The sequence below is a fragment of the Alexandromys fortis genome, unplaced genomic scaffold, assembly GCF_014885135.2.
Source record: "Alexandromys fortis isolate MF-2015 unplaced genomic scaffold, M_Fortis_MF-2015_v1.1 scaffold_64, whole genome shotgun sequence".
Lineage (NCBI taxonomy): Eukaryota > Metazoa > Chordata > Mammalia > Rodentia > Cricetidae > Alexandromys > Alexandromys fortis.
In genome coordinates this window covers 6,114,066-6,133,143 of record NW_026067976.1, presented here as the reverse complement: position 1 = coordinate 6,133,143, position 19,078 = coordinate 6,114,066, and the positions used below count along the sequence as shown (strand labels likewise).

At 39.1% G+C, this 19,078-nt stretch overlaps 1 protein-coding gene across 2 annotated transcripts in view; it reads left to right on the top strand.

Moving 5' to 3' along the window:
- Positions 1-19,078, top strand: part of Ccdc171 (coiled-coil domain containing 171) — a 329,914-nt gene that overhangs the window by 125,582 nt on the left and 185,254 nt on the right. For both annotated transcript variants that reach the window (XR_007594478.1, XM_050157438.1), the window contains 2 exons: positions 13,001-13,505; positions 14,936-15,052. Coding sequence is in view for 1 of the 2 variants with exons in the window: in XM_050157438.1 (XP_050013395.1) it covers positions 13,001-13,505; positions 14,936-15,052 (622 nt within the window). In the remaining variant the exon portion in view is untranslated. The remainder of the gene's footprint in view (positions 1-13,000; positions 13,506-14,935; positions 15,053-19,078) is intronic.

Here is a 19,078-nt window from a genome sequence, read left to right as displayed (position 1 = left end):
ATCAGCCTTCCTAGTGCTGGTATATAAGTGTGTGCCTCTCAGCATGGCCAATTTGCTGTTTTGGTTTATGTAAACATTCATATAGTCTTACTCTATCAAGGCTTCAAACATTTCCATCGTCAGAATATCCTGTAGCCCTGCCAGTCAATTTTCACTTTTCATGGGCAGTTGTTGTCCTCCTGTTCCTCATTACTCATCAGTGACACAAGGTTTTGAATTTTTTATAAATGGAATCATTCAGTATTTATTCATTGGGAGTTGACTTATTTCATGCAATGTTGATACTGAATATAATATTAGTTATGTTGTTATTTATCAGTAGTTTGTTATTTTTCTGCTTTAATAGTATTCCATTGCATAGCCACATCACAACTTTATTGATGGGTAGGTGGATATTCAGTTTATTTCCAGTTTAGGGCTATTATAAATTAGCTTTATGTGAAAACTATTGTATAAGTGTTTTGTGAATGTATGGTTTCATTTTTCTTATCTGCCTACAAAGAGTGCAGTTGTCAGGTCATACTTAGTTGCATGAAGAAACTGTATGAGGATTTTTCCAAAATGGTAATATCACTTTATGTTCTCACAGAAACCAAACATTTTTTTCTGTTTTGGTTCTTTGTTTTTGTTATAGTAATCGTCCATTATCCCAAGGCAGTGAAGATAATAAGCCCTTATTATTCTTTTCTAGAAGTTTCATGGTTTTAGTTTTTATGTCTGTATGGTCAGTCATAATTAACACCTGTGTGCTGCCCAGTAGGAGCTCAGGTGAATTTTTCCCTACATTTATTGTTCTTATGTAATTTATGACAGCATTTCCTGGCTTCACTGTACAGTCTTAGGAGTTGGGCATACTTAGGACACACAGGAGGCACAGACTCGGTGGCCATCTATATAGCTCTGCCCTTGCCATGGTGCCCTGCAGTGCACCTGTGAGGTATGCAGACATCCAGGCCACACCTTTCAGTTAGAATCACACACCTCCATGTCTTATGCATATCAGCAGGTAATCGCTTTTCATTCTGGGGTGCTATTCCATTGTTTGACTATATAGTTGCTTTCTTATCTCTGGACACTTGCTAATGGGCCTTTGGTTCCTTATTTTTTTTTAACAGTTGTGGTTAATATTTATGAAAATGTTTTTTTATATAATCCTAAGGCTTCATTTCTCTTGTATAAGTACGTGGGAGTCTGATGAAAGAGGAAAGCAGCTCAAACTTCCTATTTGAGCAATTTTACTGATTTCCTCTCCTCCCTTTCCCCTCCCTTCCCCTTCTCTTTTCTCTCCTCCTCTCCCTATCCCTTCCTATACCCTCCCCTTTTCACTTTTCTTCCCCCGTCCTCTTTGGTTCTGTCTGTTTTTCTCTTCCTCCTCCTCTCCCCCCCACTCATTTTACTGAATCCAGGAACTTGTACATGGTAGGAAGCACTTTTACTACTAAGCTGTATCCCCATCCCTGTGTACATTCCCCATCCCTGTGCACATCCCCATCCCTGTGTACATTCCCCATCCCTGTGCACATCCCCATCCCTGTGTACATCCTCGGCTCTGTGCACATCTTTTGTCCATTATTTATTTATTTTCAAGACAGGTCTCACTATTTATCTCATGCTGTCCTGGAACTCACTCTGTAGACCAGGCTGGCCTCTAACTCACAGGGATCCTCCTCCTGCTGCCTCCCAAATGCTAGGATTAAAGGCACATGCTATTATTACTCCTGGATTTATTTTATTTATTTTATACTGTGACAAGGTTTCCTTGTAGTCCAGGCTGACCTTGAACTTACTATGTGTCCTAGGCTGATCCTGAACTCATGGCAACCCTCTTGTCTCACTCTCCCAAGAGCTGAGATCCTGAGTCACATACTTGGCTTGGGTTCTTTTCTTAGTCTTTATTTTTGAAGTTTTGCACACATTTAAAATTTGTCATTTGTCAGAAATATGTTTACAAATATTTTCTTTTGTCCAATTAGCAGCACCTAATTTACAGAAGAAGCATTTTAATTTTTCTCATAGTGTTGATATTGAATGCAAGTCTTACACATCCCAGCTGAATACTAGTCTACCAGCTGAGCTACACCCCAGAAGCATTTGTGTTTGATAAAGTTTCTGTTTTTAATATTTTGTCTTAAAGATTGTTTTTGGTGTTGTGGATAAAAATTGTCGAAGTGCATAATCAGAATTTTCCCTTAGTTTTTCCTTTTAGTCACTTTGCCTTCTAAGTTTTGTAAAGTAAGTCTATGTAAAATTTGAGCTAATTTTTTAGAAGTGTGAGGTATGGGTTAAGGTTGGCTTTTGAGGCTGGCTTTTTTTTTTGATATGGTTCTTCAATCGAAAAGACAATACTTTCTCTTTCCTCTCTGTCTCTCTGTCTCTGTTTCTCTCTCTGTCTGTCTCTCTGTCTGTCTGTCTCTCTCTCTGTTTCTCTCTCTCTCTGTCTCTGTCTGTCTCTCTGTCTCTGTCTCCCTGTCTCCCTGTCTCCCTGTCTCTCTCTGTCTCTCTGTCTCTGTCTCTGTCTCTCTCCCTCTCTCTCTCTCTCTCTCTCTCTCTCTCTCTCTCTCGCTCTCTCTCCAGGTCTCACAGTGAGCTGCCTGGAATTCCATATGAAGGAATTGGCTTGAACCAGGTTGGCTTGCAGAAATCTTCCTGCCTCTGCCTTCTAAATGCTGCAGTTGAAGTTGGGTCACCTTATATGGCCAATAAAGACTACACTTTCTATATTGAACTGCTTTTGTACCTTTGCAAGGTCTGAGATTACTATATTTATATATTCTGTGCTTTATTTCACTCACTCCTTGTTTTCTGTGCTACACTAATTTAGTTCCAATAACTAGCAGTTTCTTAAACTCACTTGATTCCATATGTGTAGGATGGCATAGCAAATCACTTAAAAATCAAATTAAGTATTTATTTATTTGGGGTTTGTGTGTGTGTGTGTGTATTGTCCACAGAGTATTGAAGTCAGAGGACAAATTGCAAGAGTTGGTTCTCTCTTTCTACTATGTGGGTCCCAGGGATTGATCTCCGGTTGTCAGGCTTGGTGACAGGTGCCCTCATTTACTGAGCCATCCCACGGGATTGCAGTTTACTTTTGGAAGTGATGGCTTATGTCATCACAAATGCTGACAGCAAGCAGTTTTTAGGAGAAGTCTTGAAGACTTTTCTCTAAAAGAATTTGTTAACTTAGGTTTTGTGCATACATCTGTAAATTAAAACTCTTATTTCATTATTTATAAAAATAATTTAGTATTATATATTGGTTGTATTATGTTCATGTTTGCAACTTCATGAAGTACAACTGGGTATGCAGGGATAATTCATTTTGGCTTCATATTGAGTTCAGAACTGTTACGATACACTTTACCTGATCTATGGATTTTATTTTAGAAAATTTTGTTAGAATCAATTGTATGGAGTTGGTTATCATAAGAGCTATATGTAAATAAGATATTTTATTTGATGTCACTCAGTTAATTTTCCAAGATTATGTTCATAAGAACATGGGTGAGCATAGCCATTGTCTAGGGTTGCGGGTGGTAGGGATTGGTGATGTCAGATGGAAATAATCATTAGTAAAGGGGATTTGTAGGAAACAAAATACTTATTTATGGATTTGTTTAATGTCTGGTTTTTATAAATGAGTGGTTAGTGAATAAACAATATTGTAATTTCAATTGTTTTTATTTGAAGAAAGTAATAGTGATGTACAAATATCATTATATAAATGAAACCTGTAGGATACCAGTTTTGGTATCCTAGCATGTTTTTAGTTTTAGTTGATTTATGCTAGCTGAGTGGTGGGAGAGTTCTTGAGTTTAAATATATCTGAAGCATCCACAGTACATCTTAAGTGTCTGTTCTGATGAGTAATCCGGGTAACTCCATCCATGGACTAACTTTATTTTGTAATCTTAGTGTTATGTTCTTTTTTCCTTTTTATCTGAAAATAATTGAATTAGTGGACCAAGAACGTCCATTCTAGAAGTAAGGATTTTTCATTCTCCGTTGAGCCATAGTAACACTTGATGCAATGCTTATTTCAGAGTTAAACTTTGACATTTCTGTAAACTCACATGACTTTAAAATGGAGAAGGAAGTGGGGCTGGTGAGATGACTCAGTGGGTAAAAATGCATGTCTGCTGCCAAGCCTGATAACCTGAGTTGGATCCTCAGGGACCCTCTTCCTCTACATACCTCCCTACACACACACACACACACACACACACACACACACACTAAGATGTACAAAATAAACAAAATATTAAAATAAAATTGAGTAAATAGTGAAAAAATTGAGGTTTGTGGTTCTACATTGCACTTTAAATTAACTTATTTATGTATATTTTTAGTATATGAGTTCTACTTCATCTTTGAATATTTTTTAGAATTATAGAGAAAAATACTTTAATAGCTAATCATCCTTTTATGACTAAGTTTCTAAAGTGAATTCAATGGCAAGAGAGGGAAAAATGCAATGTAGGAGAGCTGAAGAGAAGACTCAGCAGTTAAAAGCACTGGGAACTCTCTTCCTAGAGGTCCTGAGTTCACTTCGCAGGTACCACCTGGGCACTTACAACCAAAAATAATGGGATCTGATGCCTTCCTCTGGCATGCAGGCACACACACACACACAGAGAAGTTTATTGGTATGGTTGGAGGGATGTTCCTGAAGGTGTATGTGATGGCATGATGCGCTGTGTCCATGCTTGTGGAGGGACCGAGTCATGAGTGGGTCCCGCTAATGGATGCTTGAAAGTCTTTTCAGCATAATTGTTTTTGTTAATGATAATGCTGCTGGATTTATATAATACTTGTTAGACTTGTTTTTAGTGCTTTTGCGTGCCTTTGCGAGCTTCCTCCCCCAGACAACCACAACCACATGAGATAGGCAGGCCATTTAAACATCATTTCTATCTCACGTGAGGAAAATAGTTTGGAAACTGTTAGCACCTTATTTGTGTAGGAAGGAAGTTCTGGGAACAGGATTAAAATGTAGGTAACCAGTGTAAATCATTGAGGACAAGGCATTTCGAAGTAAGGTATAAGGTGAGACGTATGGACTGGTCTAATGCCTTGTCATCCTTACTTCTAGTCCTTTTTATAGTATCCTGTAGCACGGTTTCTTTAGAAATACACGGGAGTTTTATATGTAAAACGATGTCTGAAAAATGTCTATCTAATGAAATACCAGCTCTTTATTCTCTGATTCACATCACTGAATGATTTTGGCAGCTAATAATCAAGCATGATACTATATGAAGAAGTTAAGATAATCCCCATTGTTACCTACCCACACAAGTGGTAGTTCTCTTAATTCATGTTTTCCTTAGTTCATTTTCCTGAGAAATAAAAGGTTTAGTATAATGCATTATATTTTAAAGTTACTGTTGTAGGTAAAGAATCAATGTAGTTTAATATAATTTAGTTAAAAATAATAAAAATACTTTTCATTATATACTGTATATAGGGGACACTGTGTTTGTTGTGGAGGCACTGAACAGAAAGGTATAATGCATAGCTCATTTTTTAACACACAGAAAATTTATTTGGAGAGGCACCTGGACAATTGTATAGTATAAAGTTTGTTACCATATGTTAATTACCCAAGGAATGCTGTCAATTTGTAAGAGGAGGCCAGAGTTTGAGAAGGAGAGGGGTCTCCTATTGATAGAGGAGAGAGCCGAGCCATTCCCATCTGTAGGTCTGACGGGAGGAGTGGAATCGGTTAGAACGGAGAGGGAGTACTGCTGACTTTTTGAATACTGTTTATCTTTTAATAAAACTTCAACAGAGCAAGCATATTTTGTATCAATACACTGACTCTGTCTAATGAAAAGGAGAATCTCTGTCTCTCTGTCTCTGTCTCTGTCACACACACACACACACACACACACACACACACACACACACATTCCCCCACCCCAGGAAGACAGGAATATTTGGTTAAGCTAAAGGGACTTCTATAATTCATATTGTATTAGAAATGAAAGCATAAACTTCAGCATATTTTCTTTCTTGGCTCGTATGTTTGACATGCTAAATTATGTAATGATAATACTTTTAATTATTAGTTAAATTATTAATCCTTATGGAGTTTGAGGGATTATGTATATACATGCAAACATACGGTGTAATTTTGATACAGATAATTGAATTACTAAATAATTCAGTAATTCTGTTTCGCTTGTTGAAAAACAGCCAAACTGTCACTGAAAGTGTCTGTACCATTTCAACCGCAGCATCGCTGTATGAAAGATCAGTCTCCTCAAAAGACACTTTGTTTTAGAAGAGGTGTATATATATCATACGTCTGTGTTTGCCATTTTTCAATATTGTCATTGCATAAAAAGCAAGTTAAGTAATTTATACATGTGTTGTGACTGAAGTCCCTGGTATCTGAAGCTAGTTTGTGATTTGTGCTATCATAAGGAACAGCATAACCTGATTAAGACCAGTCTGTTTCCTGGCCTTCTGGCCCAGCATTTCAAAGCTTGCAGGGTTCTACAAGCTTAGCAGGCAGCCCTGAAAGCCCATGTTTCAGGAGGCACATTCCCACAGGGAAGAAGGTGTCCTTTTTTTCCCAGATTTTGGCCTGACTTTTGAATTTATCAGTGAGAAAAGGAAAAATAGTCACGTTACATAATAGTTTTGTTATGTTAAAGATGTTTGGGTAAAAGCTATGCATCCTATATTTTGAGTTATTAAAAGTTTAAGATAAGAATGGTTTTTTGGAAGACTTTGAGATTATTGTTATTATTATTATTATTTTAAATTAAACACCCTAAGGTAGAGTAGGTTATTTCAGTATGAGTAATGCTTTTGCCTCATATGAAATTGATGTGTGTTATGTTTGTTTTAAAAATATTGGCCTTTAATATCCTTGGGTGGAGAACACTGGCTTTTCTTTAAGGGCAGATTTGCTGTACAACTGATTCTAGCCTGACTATCAAACAGGCTTTGTTCTTCAAGAGAACTTCATAGTAAATAATGTATATCTCTGAGAGTCCCCACGGAAAGTCCGAATCGATTTAAAATAAAATTTTGATTTGTAAGTTCTAAAATATATCTGGAAATTACCTTATTTTTACTAGATTTTTCTTCCATCTTCTTTACATTGTAAAGCTTTTTTTTTTTTTTATCAATTAGGCCTTTATTCAGTTGCTGTTGTGGACAAAACTGTGCTAAGCCCAGTGATGGATATTTTTTTTATAAAGAGCTACTTAAGTCACTTGGTGTTTGTTAGCTACCTGCAGAGTATAGAGCACTGTGACAGACTGCATAGTAAGTGATCCTTGTTCTCTAGGAACAGTCAGTCAAAGTACTGGGGACGAGGGGATAGAGACACATGGAGTCAGTAGGTGACAGTGTGGCGACTGAGTGCCTAAGTGCTCCTTCAGCTCAGGGAAAGTCTAGACCAGTATGGATGGCAGTGATAGCAAAGCATGTCAGAAGAGATGGCTGAAATGGGCCGTGAAGATGTTCTGATGGTGTGAGGGGAGATGGGAGGGAGCTGGAGAACATTTGAAACTGTGCAGCGGTCAGGCTCGTGGAAAGAAGGACCCAGCTCTCCATTTTCATTACCTGGAGGACGGCTTCACAGGGGAAGGCTTGTGACTTGAGGGGAAAGTCTAGGAATACTTCAGATGGGAAGGCTGCATAATAAGATAGGTGAGCCCAGCCGAAGGACTTGGGCTTAGTTTCATTATTTATAGAGTGAGCCTAACTCAGACGTGCAGTTGTATGCTGTGCAGGAGTCTGGGATTTGTCATGTGCTAAGTAAGATGAACTAAGTTTTTTAATTTTTTAAAAAACTTTTTAGCTATTTTGTTGGCACACAATGTTTCATAATGGCTCTTTCATTTCCTTCCTTCCTTCCTTCCTTCCTTCCTTCCTTCCTTCCTTCCTTCCTTCCTTCTTTCCTTCCTTCCTTCCTTCCTCTTCTTTCCTCTTTCTGTTTTTTTACTTTTTTTTTTCTTTCGAAGATATGGTTTCTCTGTGTAGTCCTAGCTTTCCTAGAACTCGTTCTGTAGACCAGGCTGGCCTTGAACTCAAGAGATCCACCTGCCCCTGCCTCCTGAGTGCTGGGATTAAGGCATGTGCCACCACCAAGGCAGCATTTTCATATATACATATATCTCATTATATTTTGTCCCTGTTCATTCCTGAATCCTTTTTCATTTTTTTGTTGATAAGTAATAGTTTTTATTTAAATTTTTAAAAATTTTACATATTAACGCCAGTTCCCCTTCTCGTTCCTTCCCTTCTCCTGCCCCCCATCTTCCCCTGTTCCACCCCCCATCCACTTCTCAGAGGAGCTAAGTCTTCCCTTGGGAAGTCAACAAAGTCTGGCATACCAAGTTGAGGCAGAACCAAGCCCTTCCCCCTGTATCAAGGCTGAGCAAGGTATCCCACCATAGGGAATGGGCTTTAAAAAGCCAGTTCATGCATCTAGGGTAAGTCTTGGCCCCAGTGCCAGCCCTCTCCCCCCAACAGATTAAGCCACATAACTGTCACCCACATTCAGGCGGCTTAATCCAGAACCTTTTCTTTAATGAGCCTGCCTAATTTTTAGCTCTTCAGCAATCCAGTTGATTTATGCCAGTGGCAATAATGTTTTAAACATTTGAAATAAATAATAAAATTAGCACATATCTTTCCCCAGATCATTTGTTTTATTGGAGACAGGTTAAAAGCCTGAGATCCAGGACTCACTTTGTTTCTTCTTGTGTGGCTGCTGCTGACCAGCCTCTTGTATCCTCGTAGACCTTCTCAGTGTCTTCCGCTTTTGTCTTCCTTGAACTCTTGGTGAGAGTCTAGGGTGCTTCAGGACTTGCTTCTCTAACTGCATGCTGTGCCCATCTTCTGTAGCTTAGCAGTTCTTATTAACCTTTCTGATTCTCATGTTCACTTACTCAGTGTAGCAGTATTCTGGGATTTCATGTCTTCTTACAGCTTTCCTGGCATATGAAATTCTTAGCTCACCACACAAGTCTCCCACCATGTTTTCGCATTGCTCGGATCCCTCCATTCCCTTTTCTCTAGGCAGTTTGTAGTCTCATAGAGCATGGTGTCTTACTTTCTGGCTGTTGTTCTTCCAAATCTTACTCGTCTGATTCATCTAGCTATACCCAGAGTGTCATTGGAGATTGCTTCCTATATGAGGCTATGTACATGGAAACAGTCCCTGTCGGCACTGCTACTCAGATATTCTTGCATGTTTTAAATAGCCATTCCTCTTGGGGCACTACCTACTTTGCTAATGGTATTTGTATGGAGCCATGGGACATAGTTCAGTTACACTGGTAGAATAATGCTGCCAGAGATTGACCCTCAGTGGAGATGTTGGTGGGGGCAAGATACAGTATCTTTATTTCCTCATTCCTTCATTGCTTACCATTTCTGCCAGAAGCATGACTGGTCCAGGCCTTAGAAAAGGAAGATTGGAGTAAATAAAAACAATGGAAATGTACTACAGAAGAGAAGAAACTATTTCTTTCCTTCCTTCTAGTGTTGGTACACATTTAATGTTTATTTCTTGATTTTACTCGTTGACAGTTTCATACATTGCTACAACACATTTGGTCAGTTTTCTCTCCCCTTTGCCCCATTTCATTTCCCCTTCTCTTTTGATAAACTTCCTTCCTTCCTTCCTTCCTTCCTTCCTTCCTTCCTTCCTTCCTTCCTTCCTTCCTCCCTCCCTCTCTCCCTCCCCCCTCCCTCCCCCTCCCTCTCTTCCTTCCTTTTTTCCTTTTTCCCTTCCTTTGTCCCTCCCTCCTTTCCTCCCCTTTTTTTTTCCTCTTATGGCTTAATAAGTGTAAATTGAGGCTGCTTGTGTCATCATGGGTGGGGATGTTATTTACTAGAGCAACTTACCAGTTGCTATAATACTAAAGAAAATGACTTCCCTTCCACCAGCATCCATTGACTGCCAATAGCTTCTCAGGTAGAGGTGGGGCTTCCCAAGAGACTCCTCTGCTTGCACTGGGATTTTGACCTTGTGTAGTTCTTGTGCTGGGGACTGCAGCTTCTGTGAGTCCATGAGTGTGGTGGCCACACAATGTCGAGAAGATGGTGTTTCATGGCACTCCTCCACAGCATCTGGCTCTTCCATTTATTTCTGCTACCTCCTCTGAAATGTTCCTTGAGCTTTGGGGGGTGGGGAAAGTTATAGGAATAAATACTCAACAGCCACTTAGTATCAGCACCTTTATCAGATATGAGTCTGTGCGTTAACTGTTGACCACAGCAAGCCGAATATTCCTAACTAAGACTCAGCACAGTGCTGATCTATGGGTATAAACATAAATATTTGGAAGGCAGTTGATACCATGTCCACTTAGCAAAACAACAGCAGTAGCTGTTTCCCATGCCTCAACCTCCCCACCTGCCCTGCTCAGGGCCCGCGATGGCCCAGCCATTTTGGCTTTTGACCATATTTGCAATACTGGGCATGAACTCACTTCAGTGGACTGGGGCCTCAAATCTGAGCAGGAAGTGGTTGGTTGTCCCCACAACAGTCTTGTACCTGCAGATGCATCTTGCCTAGCAGTTTGTTATTACAGCTTGCAGGGTTCACAGCTGGGGAAGACTACTGATGTCTTTTCTCTCCCGGCAGCCTCAGCCCATGCAGTATCTTCTGTGACCAGGAAAGCTAACCAGCAGAGGAACCTTCCATTTCAGTTCCAGTAGGATTTTTTGATGCCCTGAGACCAGTGTCTGGTGCCTTTAGTAATAAGGTTTCTAGTTGTGGTAGGCAATGAAGAACAAAGGTAATAGGTTATATTTTTGTAGATACCCTTGGAGCCTCTTCCTAACATCTCATCAGGAAGCAGCCCATATTTGGCACCATGACTTCTGGAAGCAATGTTGTTCATCTGTGCAGGGAGCTTCCTTTTAAAGATTTTAGAAGTTAGCTTTTAATATTAAGAGTAAGGTTTTCACACGGCCTTTTCATGCATCCTTAGTCTTTACTAACCATCCCTCTATCCCTTCTGCTCTCCTGCCCCTTAAACCCCACCCCTGCTCAAATCCTTCTGCCTCCAATGTTGCCCACCTCCATTACTGCCTACCTCTTCTATCGTCATCTACCGTCACTCTCAACAAACACTGAAACCTAAAATTCCTAAAGTCGGATCGGCCTAGGAGAGACTAACATGGTATTGATGTTTCTGGGCTTCGGTTACCTTACTTGATATACAGTTTCCAGTTGCATTCAATAGGAAATCCATTTCTAAAATTCAACTTTTCCTTTCCTGAAGAAAAGGCATGCAAATAAATTAAATCCTTTAAGCAGTGATTTTTTTTTTAATGCTTTCCTTTCCCGTTCACTGCTCGCCTGTGCCTCTGAATGTCTCCTCTTACTTTCTGTCTTGGGAAAACTATCTCCTAGGATTTATTTTCGTGGGTTGTCATGTCTGCTAGCTTGAGCTTATTTTGCTGTTGCCTACCAGCACTGCCCATGATAGCCTTTGACACCACATCTTGCACTGTGGCTGAGCGTGTGCATGACTTGCCTTAGATGTTGATGTCTTTTGAGGCTCTCCTGCCAATGTGAATTTTACAAGTGCCTTTTGTTCTTCTGGGTGTTCACTGGGCAACTCTTGAATAAGACATCATATACCTCTCCCAAAGATCAACTTTAAATTTTTCACATAGTGCAGTTTAAACCAGTAGTACAAAGAGAAATAGTTCCTTTAATGTCCCGAAGGAGTCTCATTATGAAGACAGAACTTGACTTTGCCACGCCGATACTGAGGATACTATTTCTCTGTTTCTAAATGACTATAATGCTAGAATTGAACTCCCCTACTTTTCTATTCAAGAGAAAGAGGTTCATGGCTGTGTCATGATGGTTCACTAGGAAAATAAAAATCTAACTGCAGCTCTTAAATCACGGTTGTTTGCGAGGTTAGACTAAATTATTAAAGGGTTGCTGTTGTCTAGCCCCCTTATTAATGGTGTCGATTTAATTTTTTCCTTTTGCATAACTCACTCCCCTTTTTCCTTTAATTGTCATATCCATCCAAAGGCTTGTCAGCGTCATTTTGTCAGGTGCCCCTGGTGCTCTGACAACCTGGTGTGTATCTACTATAGCATTGCACCATAATGATGATTGATTGCTCTGTTTTCATAGCATATTAACCTTTGTGAGTAGTCTGTGATATTTACTGAGGGATGCATGACTAGTAGAGTACAATCTATTAGTTTAGAACCCTTCTCCTTTGCCTCCACCGACCGTAATGATGGCATGGAAGCGCTCATAGATGGCCAGTTTATTTCTAGTTACTAAAATGTCGTTCTTCCTGTTAATGTTTATTTTTGGTTTCAAGTTACAATTTGAATTCTAAGGATGTTAGTCAGAGAAAGAGGATTAGAGAGCTGCTGAGGCCCAGCTCACCGTAGTCCTTCCCTCCTGCTCTGGAGCTGCTGTGTGGTGCTCTGCTTGGGAAGTTAGGAGCTGAAACAAGAGGCTCTATTCAGCGTCAGTCTCCGGTAGTCAGAAAGGGCGACTGTTAATCGACCACTGTTTCTTACATCACTAATCTAGCTCATTGCTTATTTTGGCAACAGTAATAGCGTTTACTATACACCCCCCCCCCCCAGTTTTCAGTGCTGTTTCTATTTAAGAGGAAATAGTAATTACTGAGGAGTGGAAAGGAGGAATTAGGCCCAGAAAGCATATTTATTTCCCTTTCCACATATGTATATTCATATGCAAGCACACAGGAAATTCATGAAATACCCACAAATTTATGTGATATGGCTGATGTAAAGCCGCTGTTGTAAGAGATTTTCAGTCAATGTGCATGTTCAGATCTCAGCTCTTTGGCCCACTGTTGCCACTGGATATTTCATAACACAGACCTTTGGAAGGAAACTAGTAGTTTGAGCTAAAGTATATTTCCTTGGATTAACAAAAATTAGTAAAATGCTTCTTTGTTCCAAGATCTTATATTATAGGTATATATTATTAATATATATTATTTGACTTTTCTTATAGAAATTTCAAGAAATTGCTGAGAAAAACATGGAAAAATTGAACCGTATTGAGAACTCACATGAACAACTGGTTCTTGAGAATTCGCATTTCAAAAATGCGTTGGCCAAGACTCAGAGGGAACAGACATGCTTGTTGGCAGCGTGTGCGCTGATGGCTGGTGCATTGTATCCCCTCTATAGCAGGTCATGTGCCTTATCCACACAGAGGGACTTTCTCCAGGAGCAAGTCAACAGCCTGGAATTGTTCAAACTGGAAATCAGAACGTTAGCCCAGGCGCTGGCAGCAGTAGACGAAAAGAAACAAGAAGAAGCCAAACCAAAGAAAAAACCGTTCAAAGGACTGACTCGTGTATTCCGGAAAGGTGCGATTGCAATTTTGGCAGCAAACAGACTCAAGATACTGGGCCAATCCTGTGCCTCCCTTTTTACCTGGATGGAAAGCTGTAAGGAAGGCATAGGCATGCTGGTGTGTACAGGAGAGCCCAAAGACAAGCGCAAATTTCCAAGTAAGATCGTTTGTGCTTTAAAAATCTAAGTTATATGTAAGTGAGATATAATAGGTGTGTGCTTATCTATTATACAAACCTTCAAAGAATTAATCATGTAATGTAGTCCAGTTCATCTCCACATGTGTATGTGTACAGATGTCTAATTTATAAAAATTAGCCTTGAGTTTTTTGTAAACTGATATTATGAAGCAACTATATATAACTTCATATTGTCTAGATTTATTTGTATTATCTTTTTAAAACAGTATAGTGGAACGTTTATGTTATTCCCCAGAAGGCTCCCGAGCGTCGCTCGTCTGGGTCACTACCTTTCCCAGGAGCACCTAGCTTTCCACGCAAAGGCTGCACAGGTGCAGAACGTGGCGTTTGATGCACGTGCATGGGGAATCCTTTAAAAGCTAGAACGCCTCCGTTCATCCTCTTTTCTCTTCTCTTCCCTTATTGTTAAGCACGCTGCAATAAACCTCGCGCCACGTGGAAAGCTAGGTGCTCCTGGGAAAGGTAGTTCCCCAGACGAGCAACACTCAGGGACCTTCTGGGGAATAACAGTTTATACCTCACGTTTTCAATTGTGATAATCCAAAACAGACACTTAAAAGTTATCCATGCTTTCAGTATAAAATAAGAATAAAATGATGAGAGAGTTAAGAATATCTTGAAGAGTTGTTTAAAAGTGAGGCAAATACAAATTTTCAGCTGATATTTCTTGGGAATGTTTTACTATTTTTGAGAAGACAGATTTAGTTGTTTACTTTTTAAAATTTATGCCTGGGGATCAACCCTAAGGCTACTTTCATGGAACAAGTGCTCTACCATTGCCTCCTCAACCCTGATGCAATGCCGGGTTCTCTGGCAGAAAGGGCAGGGGCAGAGCCAGACCCGCAGGAATTTTACCTGGTTCTGACTCCCGAGTCTGTCAAAGCAGGATCTCGTTTAATTGCATCAGGCATGAACTTATATTGGCTGAGATAAGGGGTGGGAAGCCTGGGGATGGGTCGAGGTGGAGCAAGGAACAAGGACCAATAATATCTGCTTGTTAGCGGTGGCTGGCAGAGGCGTGCCTAGGTTGGGTAGCCAGAGACAGGTCTTCAAACTTGAGCTAGGCTCAGGAAGTTGCACTAGGCCTCACCAAACTCAAGTTAGGCTTAGGAAGTTACTCTGGGCCTCATGCCCAGGCCTCATGAGGCCCAACAATGCAACTACTAAGAATCAGGCCATTGTAATACAACCAAAACTAAAAGAATTGTCTGTCTTCTTTGATGCTTGTTATTTAATGTTGCATTAGTCAGATGTAACTAGATTTTCTAACTAGAGAACACTAGGCATACAAAGGCTGATTTACTTAAGTAGCTGAACACTGCTATGAAATTTAAATGTGGATTTTAATAACTTGTAGCATTTCATAATGGCTCCTTCCGTTTCTGCAGAGCATCAAAGGGAGCAGTTACGTTGTTTACAAGCCCTTACTTGGTTCACCAGTTCTGACCTTCTTGTTGCCATTGTCAGTTCTATGACCGAGCTGCAGGAAGTCATTAGTAAAACAGGTATGATCATTCTTTATGTCTATGCAAAGTATACTTAAAACAAATGCCTAGAAATCCCTTATGGTACAAATTTTAATAAATTGTCTTGGCGGAAAATACATCTGTTTTTTATTTAGCCACAGAGAGATTGTTAAATCTGTATCTAATGATACAGTAAATAAAGGGAAATTTGATGACAAACTTTGTCTTTATTTGTAAAGGAAATTAAATAGCATTTTGGGGTGAATGTATCTACCCCATTCTTCCCCTTTGTGATTTGTTTTTCCTATGAAAAGCACACCATTAGTTTTTTCTTTTATTTATTTCTTTTTATTTTAACTTTTTAAAAGTGTGCGGATGTTTTGCCTCCATGTATATATCTGTGCACCTTGTGTGTTCCTGGTGCCAGCAGGGTCCAGAACAGGGTGTTGGATACTCTGGAACTGAAGTTATAGACAGTTGTGAGCTGCCATGTGAGTGCTGGGAGTCGATCCAGGGTCCTTGGAAGGAGCTGCCAGTACTCTTAACCCCTGAACCATCTCACCAGCCCAAAGTTTCCTCTTTTGTTACTTGGTTTTGGTTTTCTGGCCATAAGTTTCAGAAGCTTGAGCAATAATAGCTGAGCCCATGGAAAATGCCATGTCTAATTTGGTGATATATGCATTTTTAAAAATTTGTTTGATTTCCTGACTCAGGTTGTGCATGTTTATGTGCATGTGTGTGTCAGGAGGGTGTAATGATGACTGTTTTTCTAAGCTGTAAGAAATGTGGCCATGTTCTGGGTAAGCTGAGCCCTAGACCAGTCATAGTCATTATGATGCATTAGCAGTAACAGTGTGTCCTGACCTGTTAAGACTTCCCTGCTTAGGGAAGTGTAAGCACAGGAACATGATAATGTGAGATATGATTTAAAGTTTAAAGATAGGTCAATGTAAATGAGAATCATTTCATTAAAATTTCAGGTATTTAAACCTAGGCTCCTCTCTCAGGAAACTTAACGATTCTCAGATTATTTTGAAGTGTGGCCACTGATATTGGTAATCCGTGAGCATATTTAATACTTTAGTGAACATTAACGTGCTGGGTTTGAAGTAGAAATAAAATTTAAAATTTAATTATTTAAAAAGATTAAATTAAGACATAATAAATATTACACACACATTTATAATTTTAGATAAATATAAAATAGAATGATTTCTTCAGGCTGTTTCAAACAAAATTAAGAATTTTGGTTTTGTAGATTCAAAGTATAAACTAGTTTTTTTTTAAAAGACATAATGATAATGTTTGGATTTAGTGTAATAAATAGATATTTTAAAGTTATTTTTTAAGAAGTTATTCAGTAAATTTCACTATGGTGATTTCATGCATATGTGGAATTATACTTTGTTATTATTCCTCTCTTTCACTGTCTTTCCTAACTCTTCCCATACCGTATTTTGCTGGTCCCCCTTCTTCTATCATGATTTCATTTTTCTTTGCAATTAAAAATAATTGCATGTTCCACATTTTCTAGTCATCTGTTGACTATGTAAGCTTGTTTAACTTTGCATGTATAGTGAGCAGTGTAGCAGTGAAATGGATGTGTAAGTGTCTCTCTGGTGTGGCTCCATCACCCACTCGTCCTGTTTTTAGTTGTTTGAGAGGCTCCCCACTGAATTCCCTAGTGACTGCACCAGTTTATCATCCCAACAACGCAGAATGGGTTTCCCCCCTGCGTCCCCTCCAGGATTTGCTGTCATCGCTTTCTTAGAGAAAGTCCTGTGCTCTGGCTGGCATGGACTCAGACTGTTTTTAATTCACATTCCCTTGATGGCTAAAGACAATGACTCTATTTTCTAGTCATTACTGGCCGTTTGTGTTTCTCTGTTTGAGGACTGCCTATTCAGATTGTCAATGCATTTATTAACTAGATACTTTTTTGGTGGTTAGTTTTACAGTTCTTTATACATTCTAGATATTAACATACTGTCTGTTTATGGTTGACAAAGACTGTTTTCAGGTCTGTGAGCTGTCTACTCTGGTGATTATTTTCTTTGCTGAGCAGTAGCTTTTTATTTGTTAGTAACCCAGTTGATCAGTTCTTAAAATTATTTCTTTTGCTACTGGAATACTTTTTAGAAAACCCTTCCTTTTGTTTAGATATGGAAGTGTTTTGCCAGGATTTCCTTCTACTAGTTTCTAAGTGTCAGGTCTTACATTAATGTCTTTGATCCATTTATTATATGCAAGGTGAAAGATATGAATCTAGTTTTATTCTTCCACATGTGGAAATTCACTTCCCTCAGTTCCATTTGTTGAAAGAGTAAAATACTTGCAGAAAACTCAGGTGGCTCGGCCTCTGTGGGTTTACATTTATGTGGGTTTGTATGCAGGTCATCTATTCTGTGTCAGCGCCATGCTGTTTTGTTACTGCATCTCTGTAGTGTAGTTTGGATTAGGTATTGTGTTGTCTCCAGTATTGCCTTTTCTGTGTAGGAGTGTTTTGGCTATTCTTGATCTTCCGTGTTTCCATATAAAATTTAAAGTTGCGTATTACAGATTAGTAAAGAATATAATTGGACGTTTGGTGCATTTTGCTTCCTGGCTTGCATGGCATAAACGGCTTTGCTCTACTAGCACCTTGTTGGTATGATGCAATAACACTTCTGAAACTAAGATAATCAAACCTTTTTCTTACTTTAGTTATTTGTCAGGTGTTTTCATTACAGTGGCAGGAAAACTAATGCAGGATAATAAAAGAGTCTCTCCAAACAAAATGAAGATTAACATATTTTTAAATCATTTTTATTCTTAAGTGTATTCAAATAGATACAGAAGATATTATACTAGAAAAAAGGAAACATTTTCAGATGGTAAATGGTTTTCATGGAATAACAAGGGTAATAAATATAATTAAAGTGTTGACAACTTATAAGGCTTATAATGAAATGCATATATTTAAGTTTTTGCATTTTAATTTATTTTATATGTATGGGTGTTTTGCTTGTATGTATGTGTAAAATGAGCCAGAGCATTGGTTTCCCGGCTGCCTAGACCAGAATAATCACACAGAAACTATATTAATTACAACACTGTGGTGGCCAATAGCTTAGGTGTATTTCTAGCTAGCTCTTAGATCTTAAATTAACCCATTTCTATTAATCTGTGTACCATTGCGAGGCTGTGGCCTACTGGTAAGATTCTGGTGTCTTTCTCCTTTGGCAGCTACATGGAGTCTCTCTGACTGCCTTCTCTCTCTCTCTCTCTCTCTCTCTCTCTCTCTCTTTTTGAATTTTCCACCCAACTTTAGTCTGCTAAGCCATTGGCCAAAACAGCTTTATTCATTAATCAATAAAAGCAACACATATACAGGGCATCTCACATATATGTTTGTGCTTCATGTGTGTGAAGTGCCTGTGAAAGTCATAAGAGAGCATCAGATCCCCTAAATCTGAAGTTATAGACAGTTGTGATCCCCATATGGGCTCTGGGAATCAAACCTGGGACCTCTAGAAGAGCATTTAGTCATCAGCATCCATGTTGGGCAGCTCAGAACCCCAGTTTCAGGGGATCCAATGTCCTTGCTGGTCTTGGTAGGCACCAACACATGCACTCACATGCAGAAATACCCATATGCCTAGTTAAAAAGAAAATACATAAACTTTACACAAAGAATTTACTGAGATAGGGACATCTTATTTAATATTTACCCCTATAAGTTTTCTCTTACCACCACCTTTACCATGAAAATAGTGTAAAAATTAATAAAAATATGCCCACATATCTAAAATTGGACTTTACCATAAGGGAGGCAGCATTTTAGATGCAAAGAAGACTTTTGATACCAGACCTGTGGTGTTGGATAAATTATTTACAGTTATGTGCTGTGTGCTTGGTGCTGCATGCCTGCCTTCTCAGTTTCTGAGGAAGTTAGAGTAGGATGATCACAAATTCAAAACTAACCTTGACTACAAAGTGAGTTCAAGGCCATCCTGGTCTACTTAGTGATGCTTTGTAAATAAAAAGTTAAAAAATTCTGTGTTTGAACTCAGAGGCTCCTAACAT